We start from the raw sequence: 20,533 nt of genomic DNA on the forward strand, positions 1-20,533 counted from the left end.
CCCCAGTTCTATGGGGTCTGTATGCAAGGCAACCCCGTGGTATTGGGCAGCTCTGTGGACAAGCTGATAAAAGCCCATGGTGTCCTCTGGAGGGGTAGATGTCATCCTGTGGAACATTAGGGACATCTGGCATGTTCTAGTCAACCTAGGGGTCTGGGGAAGAAGGTGGACTAGGATCCCCTAGTGGCACATCGTCCGGACCCTCCCCCATGTCATCTAAGGTGTCATCATCGTCTACTTGTGTAGGAGATGGTGCAGGGGAATGGTGTGGTGGAGGAGGAGGTGATGGAGGTGGAGGAGGTGGTGGAGGAGGTGGAGAAGGGAGTCAGAGGAGATGTAGCAATGTCCCTCTTTTTAGGTGGTGGAGCCGGTGCAGGCACGTCTAGTGGTCTTTTCCTACACTTAGAGTCAATTGAGCAGTTTTAGGATCCCTTATGAGAGTCTTTTGAGCAGGGTCTGGTGTGAACAGCTCTCTTCTGCTGTAGGTTGGTCTTTCGATGACTAGCGTTTCGGTTCCGTAGGCTTCTTCGGCACCGACTCTGTAGCAGTTCTGTGTATGGGTTTGGAACTTTGCGTCTTTACAGTCTCTGTGGCCTGTGGAACGTGTTTTTTCGGAACCGAGGCTTTCCTTGGCTCCGAATCCGAGCCCTTCGGGAGTGTTTTTTTGTTCGGCTCCTAACGTTTTTTCGGTGTCAACGACTCGGTGCTTGTGGGTTTTGGTGCCGTGTGCTTAGATGTGGAAGCAGCTGTCGGCACGGAGGAGGAGGAGGGCGGATTCTTTTTCGGTGCCGGTGATTGTGTTTCGGTACCGACAAATTGCTGACTCGAGCTTGAGCTGCCTGAAGGCTTAGTAGGCTTTTTTTCCAGTCCCGAGGGCGGGGCATGGGAAGCAGTCTCTTTGTGTGCACCTGGGCCCGAAGGTAAAGGTGTGACCGAAGTCTTTTTTGAGGGTGCAGGGAGGGGGTCGGGGTCGACGTTCTTACTTACGACCCGCTGCGCCGGAGTGATCTCTTCGACGTTGGAGTCATCTGCTTCTGAGCTGCTAACTAGGCCTTCTTCAACCCGCTCTCGCTCTGGCACGTTGACGCCCTCTTGGAAGATGTTGCCAGGGATTGAGGTCGACGAGTGAGCCATGGTTCTTGGCGCGCTTCGGTCCCGAATGGTCTTCGAGCGGACAGAGGCACAAACAAGCTGGACAGTCTCTGGCCTCGTGCTCTGGTGAAAGGCAGAGGTTGCACACCTCATGCAGATCGGTGGGGAAACTTCAACCCACATTGAGGACACTTCTGGCTCATGGAAAGGACGCCATTCAAGAAGCCAAGGTCCAGGTAGGCCCGAAGGCCTTCATCGACGATCGGAATCGAGGACTTCGATTTGGAGAGATGCGCGACGATTAGGGTTCGCGATTGAGACAATACCGTTGAAAGGGTGAAGGATATCATGTCGAAAGTGGAATCTGTAACGGTCCCGAACTGGAGCGCGACAAACACATCCGAGCCCGATGGCGGAAAAAAATACAATCGGAGGATGGAGCCGATGCCCATGCGTACTATAGTCCAAAGGAGGAATCCCGTCAGCGTGACTTCCAAAGACTTTCCCAAGACAAAAACAAGTGCAAACATCCAGGCCCAACACCAGATGGCGATCTATGCTAAGTGTGTGATCTGCAGCTCATATGCCTCGAACATTAAATTCTGACTGGAAAAAGTCAAAATCAGTTCAGCTCAAGCTCCAGGTTCCTCACAGAAAGAGCTGGAAAAAAGAACTGACCTAACTATCACCTGTGGTGCATGATGGGAGCAGGGGGCTCCTGGAGGCCTTAAAGGCGAGGTGCCAGTTTTCTTTTCTGTACAAGGATGTTATTTATCTATGCAGCCTTTTTTAGGCTAACTGCCTGCTATTACCCGTTTTCTTTTAGGGAAAAAAAAAAGGTTACTGCGGAATACTATTACTGTGCATGTCCTTCTATTACATTATATGTGTTATTTTCATACTAGAGAAATACATGCAACTTTGGCTTCTTAGCCTATAGGATATGTATGGGGCTGCATATTTATGTTTTACATGTATATGTGTGTTTATTTAGTACTATGTACTTTTCTAAAACATACACATGTATATGTATTTTCTTGTATATGCTCCGGGTTCCCGCACATAGGCGGAGATAATTCAGACCCTCCAGGATTTCGCAATTTATAACAAAAAATATATTTAAAAAAAAAAATCGCGAAATCGTCAGTTTTGTAAAAATGCCGCAATATTTACAAAACTGCCCGCAAAATTTAGGAAATGCGCCAAAACACTGAAGGTGCATACGAATTTCATCTTAAAGATATAGATTTGTGAATCCAGAGAGAGACTGAAAAGCTGTCAAAACATGGATGCGAGGGCAAGCATGTATGTTTTACCCACAGGGGCAGGCTCAAAGGGCCTCAGCACCCCCTCCCTCCCCCGTCGTGTGTCAGAACGGGCAGAGACAGCTTCCCAGGCTGGCGACCGTCTTAAGGCAGCCGCACCCGACTACTTCACAGGTCTTTAAAAGACCATTCACTTGTTAACTAGGCTTTGTTCTGTTGTCACCCTTTCTTAGAACCCCCTGCACCTCCACTCTGCCTATCGCTGTAGGAATCATCACCCCCCCCCCCCGGAAATTTGGGTCTAGTTGCGCCCCTGCACAGTGGCACAAACACGCCGAAGCAGGCATAAAATCCTTCATTTGCACACCCACTCCACGTTCAGTGGATTGATAGTTCCAAAATACATGTATTATTGCTGACTGGCTCAATAAAACCATCGCTGCCCTGGTGAATGCAAAATGGAAGGAATCTTAATAGCCGGCTTCAAGCACACCAGGCTTGCATGCAAACAGATTACTACAGGCCTGGTTTGCAGCATGCCCACGGGCACGTACTCTTGTTTTGCACATCATTGGTGCATGCATTTGCCATTGTTATTTAAGGCATGTGTCTGGAAAAAGGCATCCGTGATATGGTTGAGTCCTTTACACCACTTTCAAGAGGGCCGCACAGGCGAGTCTCAGCTGAGGGGATTGTGAGCTGTGATTCATTCAGAAGCCATCAAGCATTCGAAGCAGGAAGCGTGACTCATTCATTAAACACGGAGCTGCTTTACATTGCTGCGCAGGCTTGTGTTAGCAAGTACTTGTGGATCTTGGAGAAGGTTATGTTCGAAATTAATGTTACTTCTTTGACATGCTCCAGAGATTAATTAATAACACGTGATCGCTGCCTAACACGGTTCCAAATCTGCAGCAGCCTTTTCGGATGGGAACAGCCCATGGAGTCAGAAAGACAGTACAGGAAGACTAGCAGAATTAGCTTGAGGGACAAATGTTACAGTATTTGTTTCCTTGGAAATACAGCTATCTGAATCAAGGCGCTGGCTGTATGGTCCCACAAGATTGAGGGGCATCAGTGGCACCCTCAATTCTTCGAATTGACGTGGGTAGGTGATCAGAGGGGGCAAGTCAAAATGGCACACTCAATTGCTTTTAGTCTACCCATGAATGAGTCAAATGGTCTCTTGAGTGCTGGGTATGTACAGCGTTTGTGATGTTGAAACTGACCTAACCTCCAAATTCACTACAGCAGTAGTGGCATACACTGGACTGCCAACTGGATTAGGCAGCACTTTATCCTTACGGTGCACAGTACGCAAAGAGTCCTTTTTTACTTTTCCCTGGATGGGAGCTGAGAAAAATCAGTCAAAGGCTTCACAGTATTATCTGAATCAATAGTTACAAGTTCATGTGTAATACAAGGATTAACTCTCCTCCATCAGGAGGACCCAGATGTATTTAATCAACTCAGGTTACTTGATTCAGTACTGAGGCCAGCGACTTCTGATGCTGGTAGAGCCTGCTTATCTTCAAGCAAAACCTGTTTGGTGGCTCCTAGGCTTTCCTCTACATTACTGTGATCTCATGGTTGAGGGCCCCCATTGCACTAGTTAAAAAAGTTGCAAAAGAAGGATGCCTGAGGAAGAGGTGTACTACCTCTCAGATCCAGAGAAAGAAGTGCCCCGACACGATGCATACATGGGCACTAGAACATCCCAGGGAGAAATACAGCACACTCCCACAAGGTTAGGACTGGAGCTGTGCTTCCGTAGAGCTGCAGATACTTTAAACGTGCCTATTACAAGTGAAAATGAATGATTATGAGTAGAATAAAGTGCCGCAAAAATGCCGCTAAATTTCCATATTTGTGCAGCTAAATTTGCTAATCCATGCCGCAATATCCTGGGGGGTCTGATAATTCAGTGTTTAGGAGTATTGATGGGTATCCCCTGGAGAGAAGTGTGAATTCTGCAGCTCATGTGCCTCGAACACCCACTTTCCTACAATTGGTTTCTGCTTTCTTCTTGAGCGTGTGTACCATTTATTGACTGTGTGCAACAAATGCTTAACACTCCCCTCTGATAAGCTTAAGCTTATGCACCACACTACCACAAATAGAGTACGTTGGATTATTAAAGTAAGCCCTGAAACCAATAATGGTCATCTGAACTTTTTTTTCATGGTGTGCCCCTACATTGCCCCACTACATAAAAATCCAGCGCCCTACAGTTTTAAAGCAGCTTAGGCTTATCAGAGGGAAGCGTTACACATTTGTGTCTAGCCTGCAAGTGTTTTCAATGGAGGAGGAGGGAGTGACTAAAAAAAAATCGGAGGTGTGCCGTTCAGTGATTTAGAGCTTTCGCGCGAGTTGCAACTGGTTTGAGCACCTGGAGTTAATTGCAGCGCTGTGAGCAGTATAAATACCAGTCAAGAAGTAGGGGATTTTTTCACTTCAAGGAGAAAGACATGCGTTTGTGCACTTTCAGAAGGTCAACGATATGGAACACGTTTGTGTCAATTGAAGCTGGCAGCGAGCGAAGTCATGCAGCTTTCTCACTTTGAAGGATTTACTATGTTTGTCACGGTAAGCGTAGCAAGGCAGCATTATGCGAGGCATTTTAAGCAATTTCTGTTTAAACAGGGGTAATGGGTTAGTTGAACGGAAGTGGTTTAGCGAGAGTACAGGCGAAGGTTAGTAGGATATGGGAGGTGTTAAGAGGGCGGGTTTATATAGGATTTTTCGCTTGTTTGAAAACAACTGGTGCGGTTTGAGCAAGTTGGGTGATGAACTGAGCATGTATTATCGACATAGGGATTACAAAAAACATAAGAAGTGTATCACTGAGGGTGAGGTTGATGTTCAATAATGATGTAAACATTTATTAATTCTTGTATTTTAGATACCCCTGAAGAAGGGATTCGTCCCGAAATGCATTGGGTAATTTAATAAAATACGTGACATTTGGATACCATCTGGCCTCCTGTGTTTGAGTGAACGATCTCCTATTGGATTAAAATGAGTAAAATGAATTGAAGATAATTAAAACATGGCAGTAAAAAGTAAAGGATCAAATGGAAGAGTACAAGAAGAATAAGGACATTAAGATTTAATTGATTGGACTCATGGAATTAAGTGGCTGTGCTGCCGGTATTGGAGCTGTAATAGGGTTCAGAGGTTTTGTTAGCCTGCAAGTGTGACATGCCTTCTAATTTCCCACCTGCTCTGGTGCCAAATGGGCCTCAGGGCACGGGGTGGCATTCCCCAGGTCTGAGGGGTAGCTGTTGTCACATTTCAAAGGTAGCAGATGATTTGAAGACTCTGGCTTTGAGATGCTAATCTGCTAGCTATCCTGCTAAAGGAGATGATATCACCTTCTGCTGGATAGTAGGCATTGTTCCTGGCCTCAGAGAATGCGGCCTCTCACCTGCAGGGGGTCAGAAACTCTTCTGTGGTGGCAGTGTGTGGGTCCCTTAGGGTGGCATAATCCATGCTGCAGGCCTAAGGGACCCTTCTTTAGTACCCAAGCCCTGGGTACCAGGGAGTAACATTTACTAGGAACTTACAGGGGTGCTAAAGTCCTTGCCAATTGGGTTACCATTAAACATGTGTCTTGTTTGTAGGGAAAGAGCACTGGCACCTGGTTAGCAGGAACCCGTTGTACTACCAATCAATAACAGTACCAGTGAGCAAAAGGTGTGGGTGGCCAACTCAAAAAGTGGCACTTTCCTACAAACATTTAGGAACAATGAAATGCTCATGACTTTCTAATGACCTAACCCTTTTAAGCATCAAATAGGACAGGTGTGTATGGTGCAAAGACAATATTTGACTTTGTCTCTTTCCCTGATGTACTTGATCAAAAGGAATCAAACCAAAGGCGCTCACATGCTTCAACTAACTTCCTTTTTAGTGGACACACGAACATTACAAAAATTATTTGTTCTTATCTTTCAGCTTTGGCCCTTCCCTTTTCTGGGAATAAAAAAACCAAAGTGGAATAAGGTATTTACTATAGAAGCCCTTCAAACATTTTTTAATTAATTTCTTCTTGGAACCTTATCTTTAACCTTCTCAGAAAACACCAATGACCTACCTCAGGGATGGGCTGCTCCGGCTATTCTTAAGCCCCATGCTTCTCATACTTGCGCCAGCATTCTTCAGTCCCTCTTCCCAGGGACCAAGGCTACTGTTCTTCTCATGACCACCCCACAAGGGGCTGGACTCCCCCCACTGCGAAGACATGCTAGCCATGCCTGAGCTGCCCATGGTTAGTCCTCCATGCTGGAAGATAAGGTGAAAGAGTACAATTATAGAAGGAGGAGAGATTGTACAAGAGTTCACACTTTAAATAACATCACATTGAGAGCACAAAGGAACCCATTGAGGTGAAAGTGATGAGAGAAAACGGGCTGAGAGATGCAGACCGCAATTTTAAAAAAAGGTCAGGAAAAAAGGACTGAACAGAAGGATAAATGAAACACAAGAAACGTAAGCTTTTATGATTGAAACCAAATAACTAAAGAACAAGTTACTTACCTTCAGTAACATTTTCTGGTGGATACAGTATCTACCTGTGGATTCCTCACCTTTTGAATATTCCAATGTGCCAGCATTCCACGGACACTTTTCTTTCCAGCTCTCGCACGTCACAGAGGAAGTCATAATGCCTATGGCTCCGCACGCAACTCTGCGTCATCGGAGCCATAAGAGACCCTTGTCGGAGTGCGGACATCAGTTTCCACTATTTTTTTTCTGCCTTCTGAAGTAAATTAAAAACACAAATAGCCTTGTTTTTGGCATACGCAGACAAGCACCGCGGAGGCGGGTAGGTCAGTGAGGAATCCACAGGTTGATACTGTATACAACAGAAAAGGCGTTACTGAAGGTAACTAACTTGTTAGACTGATGGATACATCTACCTGTGGATTACTCACCTTTTGAATAGGATCCTAAAGCAGTTCGGCACTTGAAGGTGGGAGCCTGTCTGCCTATTCCAAAAAATGTTGCAAATCAGAACAGGCAAAGTGACTGTCTCTCCTCACTTCTGAGTCTAAGCAATAGTGCTTTGCAAGTGTGTATGGAGGCCCAAGTTGCCGCTTTACAAATGCCAATTACAGTGACACCTCTAGCTAAAGCATAAGTAGAAGACTTTACTCTTGTGGAATGAGCTTTAATACCTTCTGGAGGATCGGGAGTCATGGCATAGCAGATCTTAATGCAAAGGAGGATCCATCTGGATAATGTTCTTTTATGCACAGCTTTTCCTTTCAACTTCCCCACATAGCCAAACAGCTGATTGTCCAGCCAGAGATAAAGTTACCCGTCAATGTAATAGCGAACAGCACTTTTAGGGTCAAACTGATGAAGCCTTTCCTCCTCTTTGGATGGGTGTGGAGGAGGAGGATGGTAGGAAGAGTGATACACTGCCCCAAGTGGAAGGGAGTAACAAACTTTGGCAAGAAAGCAGCTTTGGTTCTCAAATTCAACTTATCTGTGTAGAAATTTGAGAAGGGAGGCTTTACTATGAGGGCCTGCAACTCTCTAACCTGTCTAGCAGACGTTATAGCCACTAGAAAAAATGTCTTGAACATAAGTAGCCTCAAATGACAACTATGTAAAAGTTCAAACGGAGAACACAAGGTAAATTAGTACCAAATTAGTAACCCCTTAGGCATAATGAATAGAGTGGTAGTGTATTTGCTAGTAAGTCCCTTAATCAACTAACACTATAGGGAACTTAAACAGAGAAGATTTATCAGGTAAACACAGGAGTGGCGAAAGGGCAGACCAATAGCCCGTAACTGTTGCAAGCACACAGCCTTGCTGCACCAAGCTAAGTTCAACACAAAGTATCAGACAAACGGGTCTTTAAGAGGTCGAAAGATTTTTCTCCACACCCCTTTAAATTTAGCCCATCTGCCAGGAGGAGAGGGGGTGGGGAGAGAAAAAGAACTCCGGTTACCCTGTTCAATCTCCAGGGATGTGGGTGCAGACTCTAGAGGTTGGTGTGCAGAACCAGCCCATGCGACTGCGAGAAGTTTGCCCTGTGAGAGAGATGGAGAAGAACAAGTTACTTACCTTCGGTAACGCTTTTTCTGGTGGATACAGTATCTGCCTGTGGATTCCTCACCTTGTGAATATCCCCTGCGCCCGCAACATTTGGAAACTTTTGTCGCAGTCCACGCCGATGAGGTCGAAGACGACGTCACACAGACACGGCTCCACTCGAGACTCCGCTGACGTCACCGGCTCCATATGAAGACCTTGTCGACGTGATGACGTCAGTCCCGCCCTTTTTTCCGTGCCTTCGAGGCACATGGACTGACTGACAGCAATATATACACAGTATACACAGTACATAATATACAAGCAACACACACAGTGTGGAGAATAAATAGAAAGGCAAAAGAAATAACACGCTGCCTTTGATAGTAACAAATACATTTTGAAACACCATCATATACTTAAGGTATACAAGGGTGGACAACAGGGAGGCGGGTGGGTCAGTGAGGAATCCACAGGCAGATACTGTATCCACCAGAAAAAGCGTTACCGAAGGTAAGTAACTTGTTCTTCTGATGGATACATCTGCCAGTGGATTCCTCACCTTGTGAATAGATTCCCACAGCAGTCCCACTCCAGGAAGAGGGTGTCCACCCTTCTATACCAGAAAATCCTGAAGGACGGAACGAGCAAAGTGTCCGTCCCTCCTCACCTCAGTGTCTAAGCAATAATGTTTTGCGAAAGTTTGGAGGGAGGCCCAAGTTGCTGCCCTACAAATGTCCTCCACAGGAACACCCCTAGACAATGCAGAAGTGGAAGACTTCGCTCTAGTGGAATGGGCCCTTAAACCCTCTGGAGGTTCCTTACCAGCCAAAGAGTAGCATATCTTGATGCACAAGACAATCCATCTGGAAAGGGTGCGCTTGTGCACCGCTCTGCCTTTCCTGCAGACAACAAAGCCCACGAAGAGCTGGTCATCCACTCGAAAGTCTTTAGTCCTGTCCAGGTAGAAGCTCACCGCCCTTAGGGTCCAAGCGGTGAAGTCTCTCCTCCTCCTTGGAAGGGTGAGGGGGAGGATAGATGGTAGGAAGGGTAATGGACTGCCCCAGATGGAAGGGAGTTACCACCTTAGGTAGAAATGCAGCCCTGGTCCTGAGTACCATTCTTTCAGCATGAATGGTCAAAAACGGGGGTTTTGAACTTAGAGCTTGAAGCTCACTTACCCTCCTTGCCGAGGTGATTGCAATGAGTAAAACCGTCTTAAAAGACAACAGTCTCAAAGGACACTTGTGTAAGGGCTCGAAGGGAGAACCCATAAGATAAGTCAAGACAAGGTTTAAAGTCCCATTGAGGCACAATAAAGGGAGTAGGAGGAAACCTGTTTGTAAGGCCCTTTAGAAATTGTAGAACAATAGGTGATTTGAACAATGACGGCTGATCTGGCAAGCAAAGGAAAGCGGACAAAGCCGATAAATATCCCTTAACAGTAGCCACAGCAAATCCTTGCTGAGCAAGAGAAAGGGCAAACTGCAGAATGTCAGATAAACGAGCCCTCAAAGGATCAACTGACTTCTCTCCACACCAGATTACAAATTTAGACCACCTATAGGAATAGATAGATTTGGTGGAATGACGTCTGGCAGACAAAATTACATCTACCACATCAGGCGGGAGAGAAAAAGAATTCAGGTTGCCCCGTTCAAATTCCAGGCATGAAGGTGTAAGCTCTGGAGGTGGGGGTGTAGAACCTACCCCTCCGATTGCGAGAGGAGGTCTGCCCTCAGAGGGAGACGGAGCGGAGGGCACGAGGAGAGGTGGAGAAGATCTGTGTACCACACCCTTCTTGGCCAATCCGGGGCGATCAATATAACTTGGGCCCGGTCTTGGCAAATCCTCCTCAGAACACGAGGAATCAAGGATATGGGAGGAAACGTGTAAAGGAGTCGTGAGCCCCAACTCAACTGAAACGCGTCCCCCAACGCTCCCTGCATCGGATACAGGAGACTGCAGAATGACGGGCAGGGAGCATTCTCGTGAGTGGCAAACAGGTCCACCCGAGGAGTTCCCCACGTCCGAAAGACGTAACGAACCACCTCTGGATGGAGCCTCCACTCGTGGTCGGCGGAGAACTGCCGACTGAGACTGTCCGCACGTACGTTCAGCACCCCAGCCAGATGATTTGCCATCAGACAAATCTGATGGTCCCGGGCCCAGGACCATAGACGCAGAGCCTCTCTGCAGAGACAAAGAGACCCCACTCCTCCCTGCTTGTTGACATACCACATCGCGGTAGTGTTGTCCGTCAGGACTTGAAGAACAAGTTACTTACCTTCGGTAACGATGTATCTGTAAGAAACATTAGTTAGTTATATTCCTCACCTTAGAATATCCCCAGGCGTCAGGCTGGATCCGGAAAGATTTTTGTAGCAATACCCCTTGCGCGTCGCTAGGCGTCGTCTGCGGCTCCGCGTCCGTCGTTGTGCGCCGGAATGACGGAGTACTTAGACGCGGCCCTCGCGCGCTGACGTCCGTTCTTGTACACAGCTTTCCGCGCCAGGGACACTGAGCCATGCAAGAGACCGACACTGGTGCCAAAGAATCTAGGGCCCTGAAAGGGAGAACCTTAACCCTAGATGTCAGTTCGCAGAACGGGGCAGCTGGGTGGGTCGGTTCGGAATCTAACTAACTAATGTTTCTTACAGATACATCGTTACCGAAGGTAAGTAACTTGTTCATCTGAAAGAAACACGTTAGATAGATTCCTCACCTTAGAATAGATACCCCAGCAATACCAACCCCGGTGGTGGGTCTGCGAACCAAGATCACACCAGAAAGTCCTGGAGAACAGAACGGCCAAAGTGGCCATCCCTCCGGACTTGGCTGTCCAGGCAGTAAGGTCTCGCAAACGTGTGCAGCGAAGCCCACGTCGCTGCCTGACAGATGTCCTGCAAGGGGACTCCCCATCCCAGTGCAGTCGTGGCCGCTGTGGCCCGAGTAGAATGGGCCCGTAGCCCAACAGGAGGAACCTTTTTCGCCAAAGAATAGCAGGTCTTAACACACAACACGACTCACCGAGAGATGGTCCGCTTGTGTACAGCTTTACCCTCCTTAGCCCCTACGTATCCAACAAAAAGTGGGTCGTCCACCCGGAACTGTCTTGTGCGGTCCAAATAAAAGGATAGCGCATGTTTTGGGTCCAGACGGTGGAGCCTCTCTTCATCTTTTGAAAGGATGCGGAAGCGGAAAGAAGGTGGGCAGCGTGACAGATTGCCCGATGTGGAAGGGAGTCACGACTTTAGGCAGGAAAGAAGGACGTGTCCGGAGGACAACTTTGTCCGGATGAACTGAAAGAAAGGGAGGCTTAGATGACAAAGCCTGGAGCTCACTCACCCGCCTAGCGGAGGTGATTGCTACCAAGAAAGCAGTTTTCAAAGTCAAAAGGCGGATGGGACAGTTATGAAGGGGCTCAAAGGGAGCGCACATTAGAAAAGTGAGAACAAGGTTCAAGTCCCACTGAGGCATTACGAAAGGAACAGGAGGGTACATATGAGTAATGCCCTTGAGAAAGCGTGAAACAGGGGACTTGAAAAGAGAAGGCTGATCAGGAAGCCGTAGGAAAGCAGAGATAGCAGCAAGATAACCTTTCAAGGTGCCCAGAGCAGAGCCCTGCTGGGCCAAGGAAAGAAGAAAGAAGAGAACCTCAGAAAGAGGGGCGGAAAGGGGATCCACAGCCTTCGCTGTGCACCATGCCACAAATTTGTTCCACCGGCAGGCGTATAGCGTTTTCGTGGAGGGACGCCTGGCTGCCAGAATGACATCACAGACTTCAGGAGGCAAGTCAAATGGCATCAACTGCCGCCGCTAAATCTCCACGCATGTAGGTGGAGGCTGGACAGGTTCGGGTGGAGGACCGTCCCCTGCTGCTGCGACAGAAGATCCTCCTGAAGAGGCAGTCGTATCGGGGGATCGATGGACATACTGAGTAGCTCGGGATACCAGCACCTTCGTGCCCAATCCGGAGCCACCAAGATGACTTGGGCCCGGTCGCGCCTGATCTTCTTCAGCACTCTGGGCAGAAGTGGTATAGGCGGAAAGGCCTACAACATACCGCAACTCCACTCGCGACGAAAAGCGTCTCCGACCGAGTGCCGTCTTGGAAACTCCAACGCGCAGAACTGCTGACATTGCGCGTTCTCTTCGGTGGCGAATAGATCTAACCAAGGCTCTCCCCACTGCAGAAAGAGACCTTGCGCCACGTCCGAGTTCAGACGCCATTCGTGATGCATCATGCACCGGCGGCTGAGTTCGTCCGCTCTGGCGTTCAGAGAGCCCGCCAGATGTTGAACCACTAGGGTGATGCCCTGGTGTTCCAGCCATGTCCAGAGGCGCAGGGCCTCCTGACAAAGGGTCCACGACCCCACCCCGCCCTGTTTGTTGCAATACCACATGGCGGTGGTGTTGTCTGTAAACACCTGCACAACACTTCCCCAGACAGAGGGAAGGAAGGCTTTCAGTGCAAGTCAGATCGCCCTCAGCTCCAAAAGATTGATATGGAGCCGAGTCTCCGCCGGAGACCAGAGTCCTCTGATCTCCGCCTCTCCCATATGGCCCCCCCATCCCAGGAGGGACGCATCCGTCACTACCACGTGCTCCGGTTGGGGAAGGGAGAGGGATCTGCCGCTGACCCAATCGCGATTCGTGAGCCACCACTGCAGCTGTTTCGCAGTGCCCTCCGAGATCAAGACGTGGTCAGACAGGTTGCCTCGATGCTGGGCCCACTGAAACTTCTGGTCCCACTGCAGAGCCCGCATCCGCCATCTGGCGTGAGGTACTAACAGGATGCAGGAGGCCATCAACCCCAGAAGCCGCAGCACCAACCTGACAGAAACCCAGGACAAAGGCCGGAAGATGGGAATCAGGGCTCGAATGTCCAGGACCCGCTGTCCAGGCGGATAGACCCGGAACTGCGCCGAATCAAGATCCGCCCCTATGAAAAGGAGCTTTTGGGAGGGACTCAGGTGCGACTTCGGCACATTGATGGAGAACCCCAGCGAATGCAGGAGGTCTACCGTAGTCTGGAGGTGGGAGACGACTTGCTGGGGCGAGCCCGCCTTCAACAGCCAGTCGTCGAGATAGGGGAAGACTGGGACCCCTGATCTGCGCAGATGAGCTGCGACCACCGCCATCACTTTCGTTAACACCCGAGGGGCACTTGTGAGGCCGAAGGGGAGCATGGTGAACTGGAAGTGCTCCTGACCCACCGTGAACCACAGGTAACGCCGGTGGGCCGGCAGGACGGGGATGTGGAAATAAGCGTCCTGCAAGTCCAACGCTACCATCCAGTCTCCAGGGTCTAGGGCAGCAAGAACCTGAGCTAAAGTTAGCATCTTGAACCGTTCCTTCCGGAGGAAGGCGTTCACGCTTCTGAGATCCAAGATCGGGCGTAGGCCCCCTTTGCCCTTCTTGGGAACCAGAAAGTAGTGGGAATAGCAACCACGACCTACTTCTGGACCAGGAACGTGCTCGACGGCCTCTTTGGCCAAGAGGGCCGAAACCTCCTCCCGGAGAAGATGCAAATGATCCCCCGACATACAGTGGTTCTGCGGTGGCATGGCTGGAGGGGTCGTCTCGAAGGGGAGGGAGTAGCCCCTTCCGACGATTTGCAGCACCCACCTGTCCGAAGTGATGGAGCGCCAGTGGAGCAGGTGATGGCGAACTCTGCCCCCCACTGGCGTTGAATGGGCCTGAAAGCTCGGACTAGGAGGGCTTTGAGGCGGATGCTGCCGGGGTGGATGTGGACTGACCGGCACGTTGTCCTTCAGAACCACCTCGGCGGAAACCACGTCCGCGACCGCGTGCAGGTTGGTTCTGCGGCCGGTGGCTGGGCGGACGGGAGGAGGCACCCCTTCCTTGGCCACGAAAGTGGCGAAAGGCGGAAGTTTGCGGCCGCGGGGCCGAAAGACCCAAGGACTTGGCCGTGGCCCAGGAGTTCTTGAACCGGACCAGCGCACTGTCCGCCTTCTCGCCAAAAAGGCGAGTGCCATCGAAGGGCATGTCCATGAGGGAGCTTTGGACATCCCCTGAAAACGGCGTGGACCTCAGCCAGGCGTGACGCCAAAGCGCCACCGTGGTGGAAATCGCCCGACCCAGCAAGTCCGTGGTGTCTAGTCCACATCTAATGGCATGCCGCGCTGCATCTCGCCCGTTAGCAAGTGCTTGGGTGAGTTGCTCCCGGGCCTCCTCCGGGCACAAGGGCAGCACGTCCTCCACCGTATCCCACAGCGAGTGGGAATAACGGTCCAAAAGGCAAGCGGTATTTAAAGACCGCAGTCCCAAACTCAGGGACGAAAAGGAATATGCTACTTACCAGTATGCATCTGTTCTTGGCATGTAGAGCTGCAGAGTTGTACACTTAGCATAGATCGCCATCTGGTGTTGGGCCCGGATGTTTGCAGTTTGTTTTTCTTCTTGGACAGTCTTTGGAAGTCACGAGTTTGGTGACTCCTCCTTCGGTCCGTACTGCGCATGGGCTTCGGCTCCATCCTCAGATTGTTTTTCGCCAACAGGGAAATGATGGAGCGTAGTAATAACAGTGAGAAACCCATGTGTTGTATCTAAATAAGATGTACTGGAACGGATACAGGTAGCCGGGGAGGCGGGTGGGCGTGTACAACTCTGCAGCTCTACATGCCAAGAACAGATGCATACTGGTAAGTAGCATATTCCGTTCGAGGCATATGAGCTGCAGATTGTACACTTAGCATAGATTATATAGCAGTACCCAACCTTAGCGGCGACCACCGGTATCTGTTGCAGTGGTTTGAAAAAGTGTCTTTAGTACAGCCTGGCCCACCCTAGCTTGCTGCTTGGAATGCACATCTACACAGTAATGTTTTGTGAAGGTGTGCGGTGTAGACCATGTGGCTGCCTTGCAGATGTCATCTAAGGGTATATTCCCTAGAAAAGCCATAGAAGCCCCTAACTTTCTTGTAGAGTGGGCTTTAGGGGGAACAGATAATGTTCTCTTTGCCTTTTGATAGCAAATTTGTATGCATTTTACAATCCACCTAGCTATCCCTGATTTTGAAATGGGGTTGCCTTTATGTGGTGGAGAGAAGGAAACGAACAATTGTTTAGTCTTCCTGAAGGGTTGCGTTCTTTGTATGTAGTATAGTAACGCCCTTTTTACATCAAGCGTGTGTAAGGCCCTTTCTGCAACAGATTGGGGTTGCGAAAAGAAGACAGGTAATTCCACTGATTGATTGAGGTGGAAGGGGGAAATGACTTTGGGCAGAAACTTCGGATTTGTGCGAAGTATGACCTTGCTGTGATGCATTTGTATGTAGGGTTCCTGTATGGTGAACGCTTGTATTTCACCAACCCTTCTAAGGGAAGTGATAGCTACAAGGAAAGCTGTTTTCCAGGTGAGAAACTGTAGCTCACATTTGTGCATTGGTTCGAAGGGCGGACCCATTAGACGTGTAAGAACCAAATTTAGATTCCATACAGGGGAAGGTGGTGCCCTGGGAGGAATTACTCGTTTAAGGCCTTCCATGAAGGCTTTAATAGCGGGCACTCTGAAGAGTGATAAATGCTGCCTGTTTTGTAGATAGGCAGCGATCGCTGCTAGGTGTAGGCGTATGGATGAATATGCCAGGTTACACCTGTGAAGATGGAGCAGATAGCATATTATGTGCTGTATGGATGCATCTAGAGGGTTGATTGTATTGTTACGGCAGTAAATTACAAATCTTTTCCACTTTGCGGCATAGCATGCTCTAGTGGTAGGACGTCTGGCTTCCATGATGATGTTCATGCAATCAGGGGGAAGGTTAAGGTATCCGAATTCTAGGATTTCAGGAGCCAGATCGCCAGGTTGAGCTGAGCTGGGTCCGGGTGCCTGATTTCTCCATGGTTCTGGGTTAGGAGGCATGGGGATAGATGCAATTTTTGATGTGGTACCACTGACAGTTGTAGTAGCGTGGTGTACCACGGCTGCCTGGCCCACGTCGGAGCTACCAGAATGAGTGTGAGGGAGTGCTGTTGTAGCTTCCTGACCACTAATGGAATTAGTGGGAGAGGTGGAAAGGCGTATGCAAATCTGCCTGACCAGTTCATACATATCGCATTGCCCTTGGACAATGGGTGTGGGTATCTGGCGGCGAAGCTTGGGCATTTTTTGTTTTCGTGGGTGGCGAAGAGGTCTATCTGAGGATGCCCCCACTGTTGGAAGAATGGGTGAAGAACTTGTGGATGCAGTTCCCATTCGTGTAGTTGTTGTGTTTGTCTGCTGAGCAGATCTGCCATGGTGTTTTGTACGCCTGGAACGTGCTGTGCCAGGAGAAAGATGTTTTGGGGAATTGCCCATCTCCATATGCTCTGGGCTAAGCGGGAGAGCTGGGGAGAGTGTGTCCCCCCCTGTTTTTGTATATAATACATCGCAGTCATATTGTCTGTGCGAATGAGGACTGCTTTGCCCGAAATCTGTTTTTGGAAAGATTTTAGGGCTAGAAAGATCGCCAAGAGCTCCAGGTGGTTGATGTGGAGCGATTTTTGCTGTGGCGTCCATAGACCTTGCATGGTGAGGTGTAGGAGGTGCGCTCCCCAGCCGGAGAGCGATGCGTCCGCTGTTAGAATCACCTGAGGAACCGGGTCCAGGAACGGCCGCCCTTTGGAAAGGTTTGTGGTGTTCCACCACTGCAGAGAGTGATGTGTGCGGCCGTCCACCAACACCAGATCCGTCAGCTGACCCTGGGCCTGGTTCCACTGTTGTGCTAGGCACTCTTGAAGTGGACGCATGTGGAGTCTTGCATGGGGCACTATGAAGATGCAAGACGCCATCATTCCTATGAGCTTCATAAACACTCTTGCTGGAAGAGAGTGTTGAGGAAGGAATGTTTTGCGTAAGGCTTGAATGCTTGTGATTCTGGCTGAGTTTGGATAGGCAATACCCTTGGAGGTGTCTATAGTGGCCCCGAGATATTGCTTTGTGTGAGATGGTATGAGGTGGGACTTTTGGTAGTTCACCGTGAAGCCTAGCTGGTGGAGCAGTTGGATGGTGCTGTTTGTATGCTGCACACATTGGTCGTAGGACGCGGCTTTTATCAGCCAGTCGTCCAGGTAAGGGAAGACGTGAATGTGTTGACGTCTGAGGTGTGCTGCTACTACTGCTAGGCATTTGGTAAACACCCGCGGTGCGGTGGTGACCCCGAAGGGGAGAACCGTGAATTGGTAATGTTGCCCGTCCACCACGAACCTGAGGTATTTCCTGTGAGAGGGGTGTATTGGAATGTGAAAGTATGCGTCTTTCAGATCCAAGGTTGTGAGAAAGTCTCCCTGGCAGAGGAGTGGGAGGACTTGCTGTAGGGTGACCATGTGAAAATGGTCTGAGTGTATGTAGGCATTTAGAGGCCGGAGGTCGAGAATGGGTCTGAGGGTCCCGTCTTTCTTTGGTATTAAGAAATATAGGGAGTAGACCCCTAGATTTTGTTGATTGACGGGGACCTGCTCTATAGCGTGTTTTTGGAGGAGTGAGAGTACCTCTTGTTTGAGCAGTGTGGAATGTTCTTGAGACATTGGACGGTGCCTTGGTGGGATATTGGGTGGGGTAGATGTTAGTTCGAGACAGTACCCTGACCGAATGATTTGGGTTACCCATTTGTCCGATGTTATGGACTCCCATACGTGGATAAAGTTTTGTAGTCTGCCCCCGACCGGAGTGGAATGGTCTGGGGGGAGCGGAGGGGAGTCATTGTGCGGGGGGGGGTGGCAGAACGGGTGTTGTTGGTTTTGCCCCTGCCCTTATTGTTGTTACCCGTGTAACCACCTCTCTGATTGCCCTTTGAAAAGGTATTTTGAGGAGGGGACTTGTAGGAGGTAGAGGCGTTATCGGTGGAGGAGCCTCTGCCTGTGCCACGAAAGGACGAGCGTCGAAAGGAACGTTTGGAGGCTTGTGTTTGGAGTGCCCCCATAGACTTTGCTGTGTCTGTGTCTTTCTTCATCTTTTCGAGCGCTTCGTCTACCTTTGGCCCAAAGAGTGTTTCCTGGTCAAAGGGGTGATTGAGTATGGATGCCTGGACTTCAGGCTTGAAACCTGAGATCCTGAGCCAGGCGTGGCGACGAAGCAGGACACTGGTATTTATGGCCCTAGAAGCAGTGTCGGCTGCATCGAGGGCACACTTAATGGAGGTGTTTGTAATTAGTTTACCCTCCTGTATCAGGTCATGAGCCTTGTGCTTGTATTTTTCTGGAAGGTGCTGCATAAGAGCCTCTAGTTCGTCATAGTGTGCTCTATCATATCGCGCAAGCAGTGCTTGTGTATTTGCAATGCGCCACATGTTTGCAGCTTGGGAGGCGGTGCGTTTACCAGACGCGTCCAGAAGTTTAGATTCTTTGTCTGGCGGTGGGGCATCTCCTGAGGATTGGGAGTTAGCCCGCTTTCTAGCTGTGGAGACAACTAGGGAATCTAGGGGAGCAGGGCCCTTGATGTAAGCAGGGTCTGTGGGTGCCGCCTTATACTTCTTCTCTATTCTAGGGTTCAGTACTCTGGCTCTGACAGGGTCTTTGAAAACCTCTGTAGCGTGCTTGGTGACACCCTTAAGCATGGGTAAAATAGCAGTGGATTTGTCTTGTATATCAAATGTATCCAGTAGGAAGTCTTCTTCTACTGGTTCACTGTGCATGTCCACCCCATGGTAGTGTGCTGCTCTCTGCACTAAATGGTGAAACCCTAAGGAGTCCTCTGGAGGAGACGGTCTTGATGGGTATAAGTCGTCCTGAGGTACATTGGGTATATCAGGGTTATTGTAATCCTCCCATGGATCTGGGGTCCCTGGTGGAGTGGGATCCATTGGGGCGTCCGCCGGGTAATTGTCCGGATCCCCATCATCCGGATCTGGGGATGGGGTCGGATCGTAGTGAGGTACAGGTGGCGGAGACCTGTGAGGTGGAGGTGGTGGAGGAGGTGGAGGGGGTAGGGGAGGCGGTAGTGGGGAGGGCACTCTGAGGGGAGAAGTAGCAGAGTCCTTCCTTTTGGGTGGAGGAGGAGGAGCCGGAGCATCAAGGCGTCTTTTCTTGGTAGTTAAAGTCAAAAGCCCAGTCTTTGGATCTTTGGACAAAGTCTTTTGTAAAGGGTCTGGTGTAAACAGAGCCAATGGTGTCGAGTCGTCTGTCGGCACCGGTGATTTCGGAACCGGGGGTTTCGATGGTCTGTGTGCGCCATGCTTTTTTTAGGTCTCCGGGTGTTTCGGCGCCGAATGATGTTTCGGCGCCGGAGCATCGGTGCCGACAGATTTGTGTTTGTGTTTGGTCGGCACCGAGTGTCCAGGCTTCGGCACCGGTGGTTTCGGAGTCGAGCTGGATTTTGCAGTCTTCGGTGCCGGATGCTGTTTTTCGGCACCGGGTGTCGGCTGGCTCGATCCCGAGCTGCCATGAGACTTTGGGAGCTTCGACACCGGGCCCGAAGGTGGGGTGATCGAAGTTTTGGTTTTGGTTTTGCCCAGGCCGGCAGGCGAGGGAGTAACCTGAGTCTCTTTGGTTTTCGGCGTGGGGGTAGGAGGGGGCATATTACTCACGGCCCGCTGCGCTGGTGTAATGTCCTCCACGTCGGAGTCGTCGGCCTCGGAAGCGCTGACGACGTCTTCCTCCTGCTCGGTGTGTGTTTGCCCCGAAGCTTCGGCGTCGTCTCCGAAGATGTCCGGTGGAGCTGCAGAGGATGAGTGCGCCATGGTGCGTCGAGCTCTTCGATCTCGGATGGTCTTCTTCGATCGAAAAGACTTGCAGGCGGGGCAGTCTCGGGCCTCGTGTTCGGGAGAGAGGCAAAGGTTACACACCTGATGGAGGTCGGTGTGGGGAAATTTAGACCCACATTTTGGGCACTTTTTGAACGGAGTCCTTTCCATCGGCCGGGACCGGAGTCGCGGAGGGCCCGAAGGCCGGTGTCGATGTACGGGATGGAGAAAGTGCCGCTTCGAGAGATGAAGATGATGAAGGAACTCGAAGAATCGAGGATTTTCCGTCGAGGCTGGAACCGTAGAAGTTCGAAGCCGGAGCACGAAGTATCACATCCGAGCCCGATGGCGGAAAAAAACAATCTGAGGATGGAGCCGAAGCCCATGCGCAGTACGGACCGAAGGAGGAGTCACCAAACTCGTGACTTCCAAAGACTGTCC

The 20,533-nt window shown here is 50.0% G+C and overlaps 1 protein-coding gene across 3 annotated transcripts in view; it reads right to left on the bottom strand.

Moving 5' to 3' along the window:
- The window catches only part of GIGYF1 (GRB10 interacting GYF protein 1), a 1,351,771-nt gene that overhangs the window by 228,623 nt on the left and 1,102,615 nt on the right, over nucleotides 1-20,533 (bottom strand). For all 3 annotated transcript variants that reach the window (XM_085637593.1, XM_085637592.1, XM_085637591.1), the window contains one exon: nucleotides 6,454-6,641. In XM_085637593.1, coding sequence (XP_085493719.1) covers nucleotides 6,454-6,641 — 188 coding nt within the window. The remainder of the gene's footprint in view (nucleotides 1-6,453; nucleotides 6,642-20,533) is intronic.

Source organism: Triturus cristatus, chromosome 12 (genome assembly GCF_964204655.1).
Source record: "Triturus cristatus chromosome 12, aTriCri1.1, whole genome shotgun sequence".
NCBI lineage: Eukaryota > Metazoa > Chordata > Amphibia > Caudata > Salamandridae > Triturus > Triturus cristatus.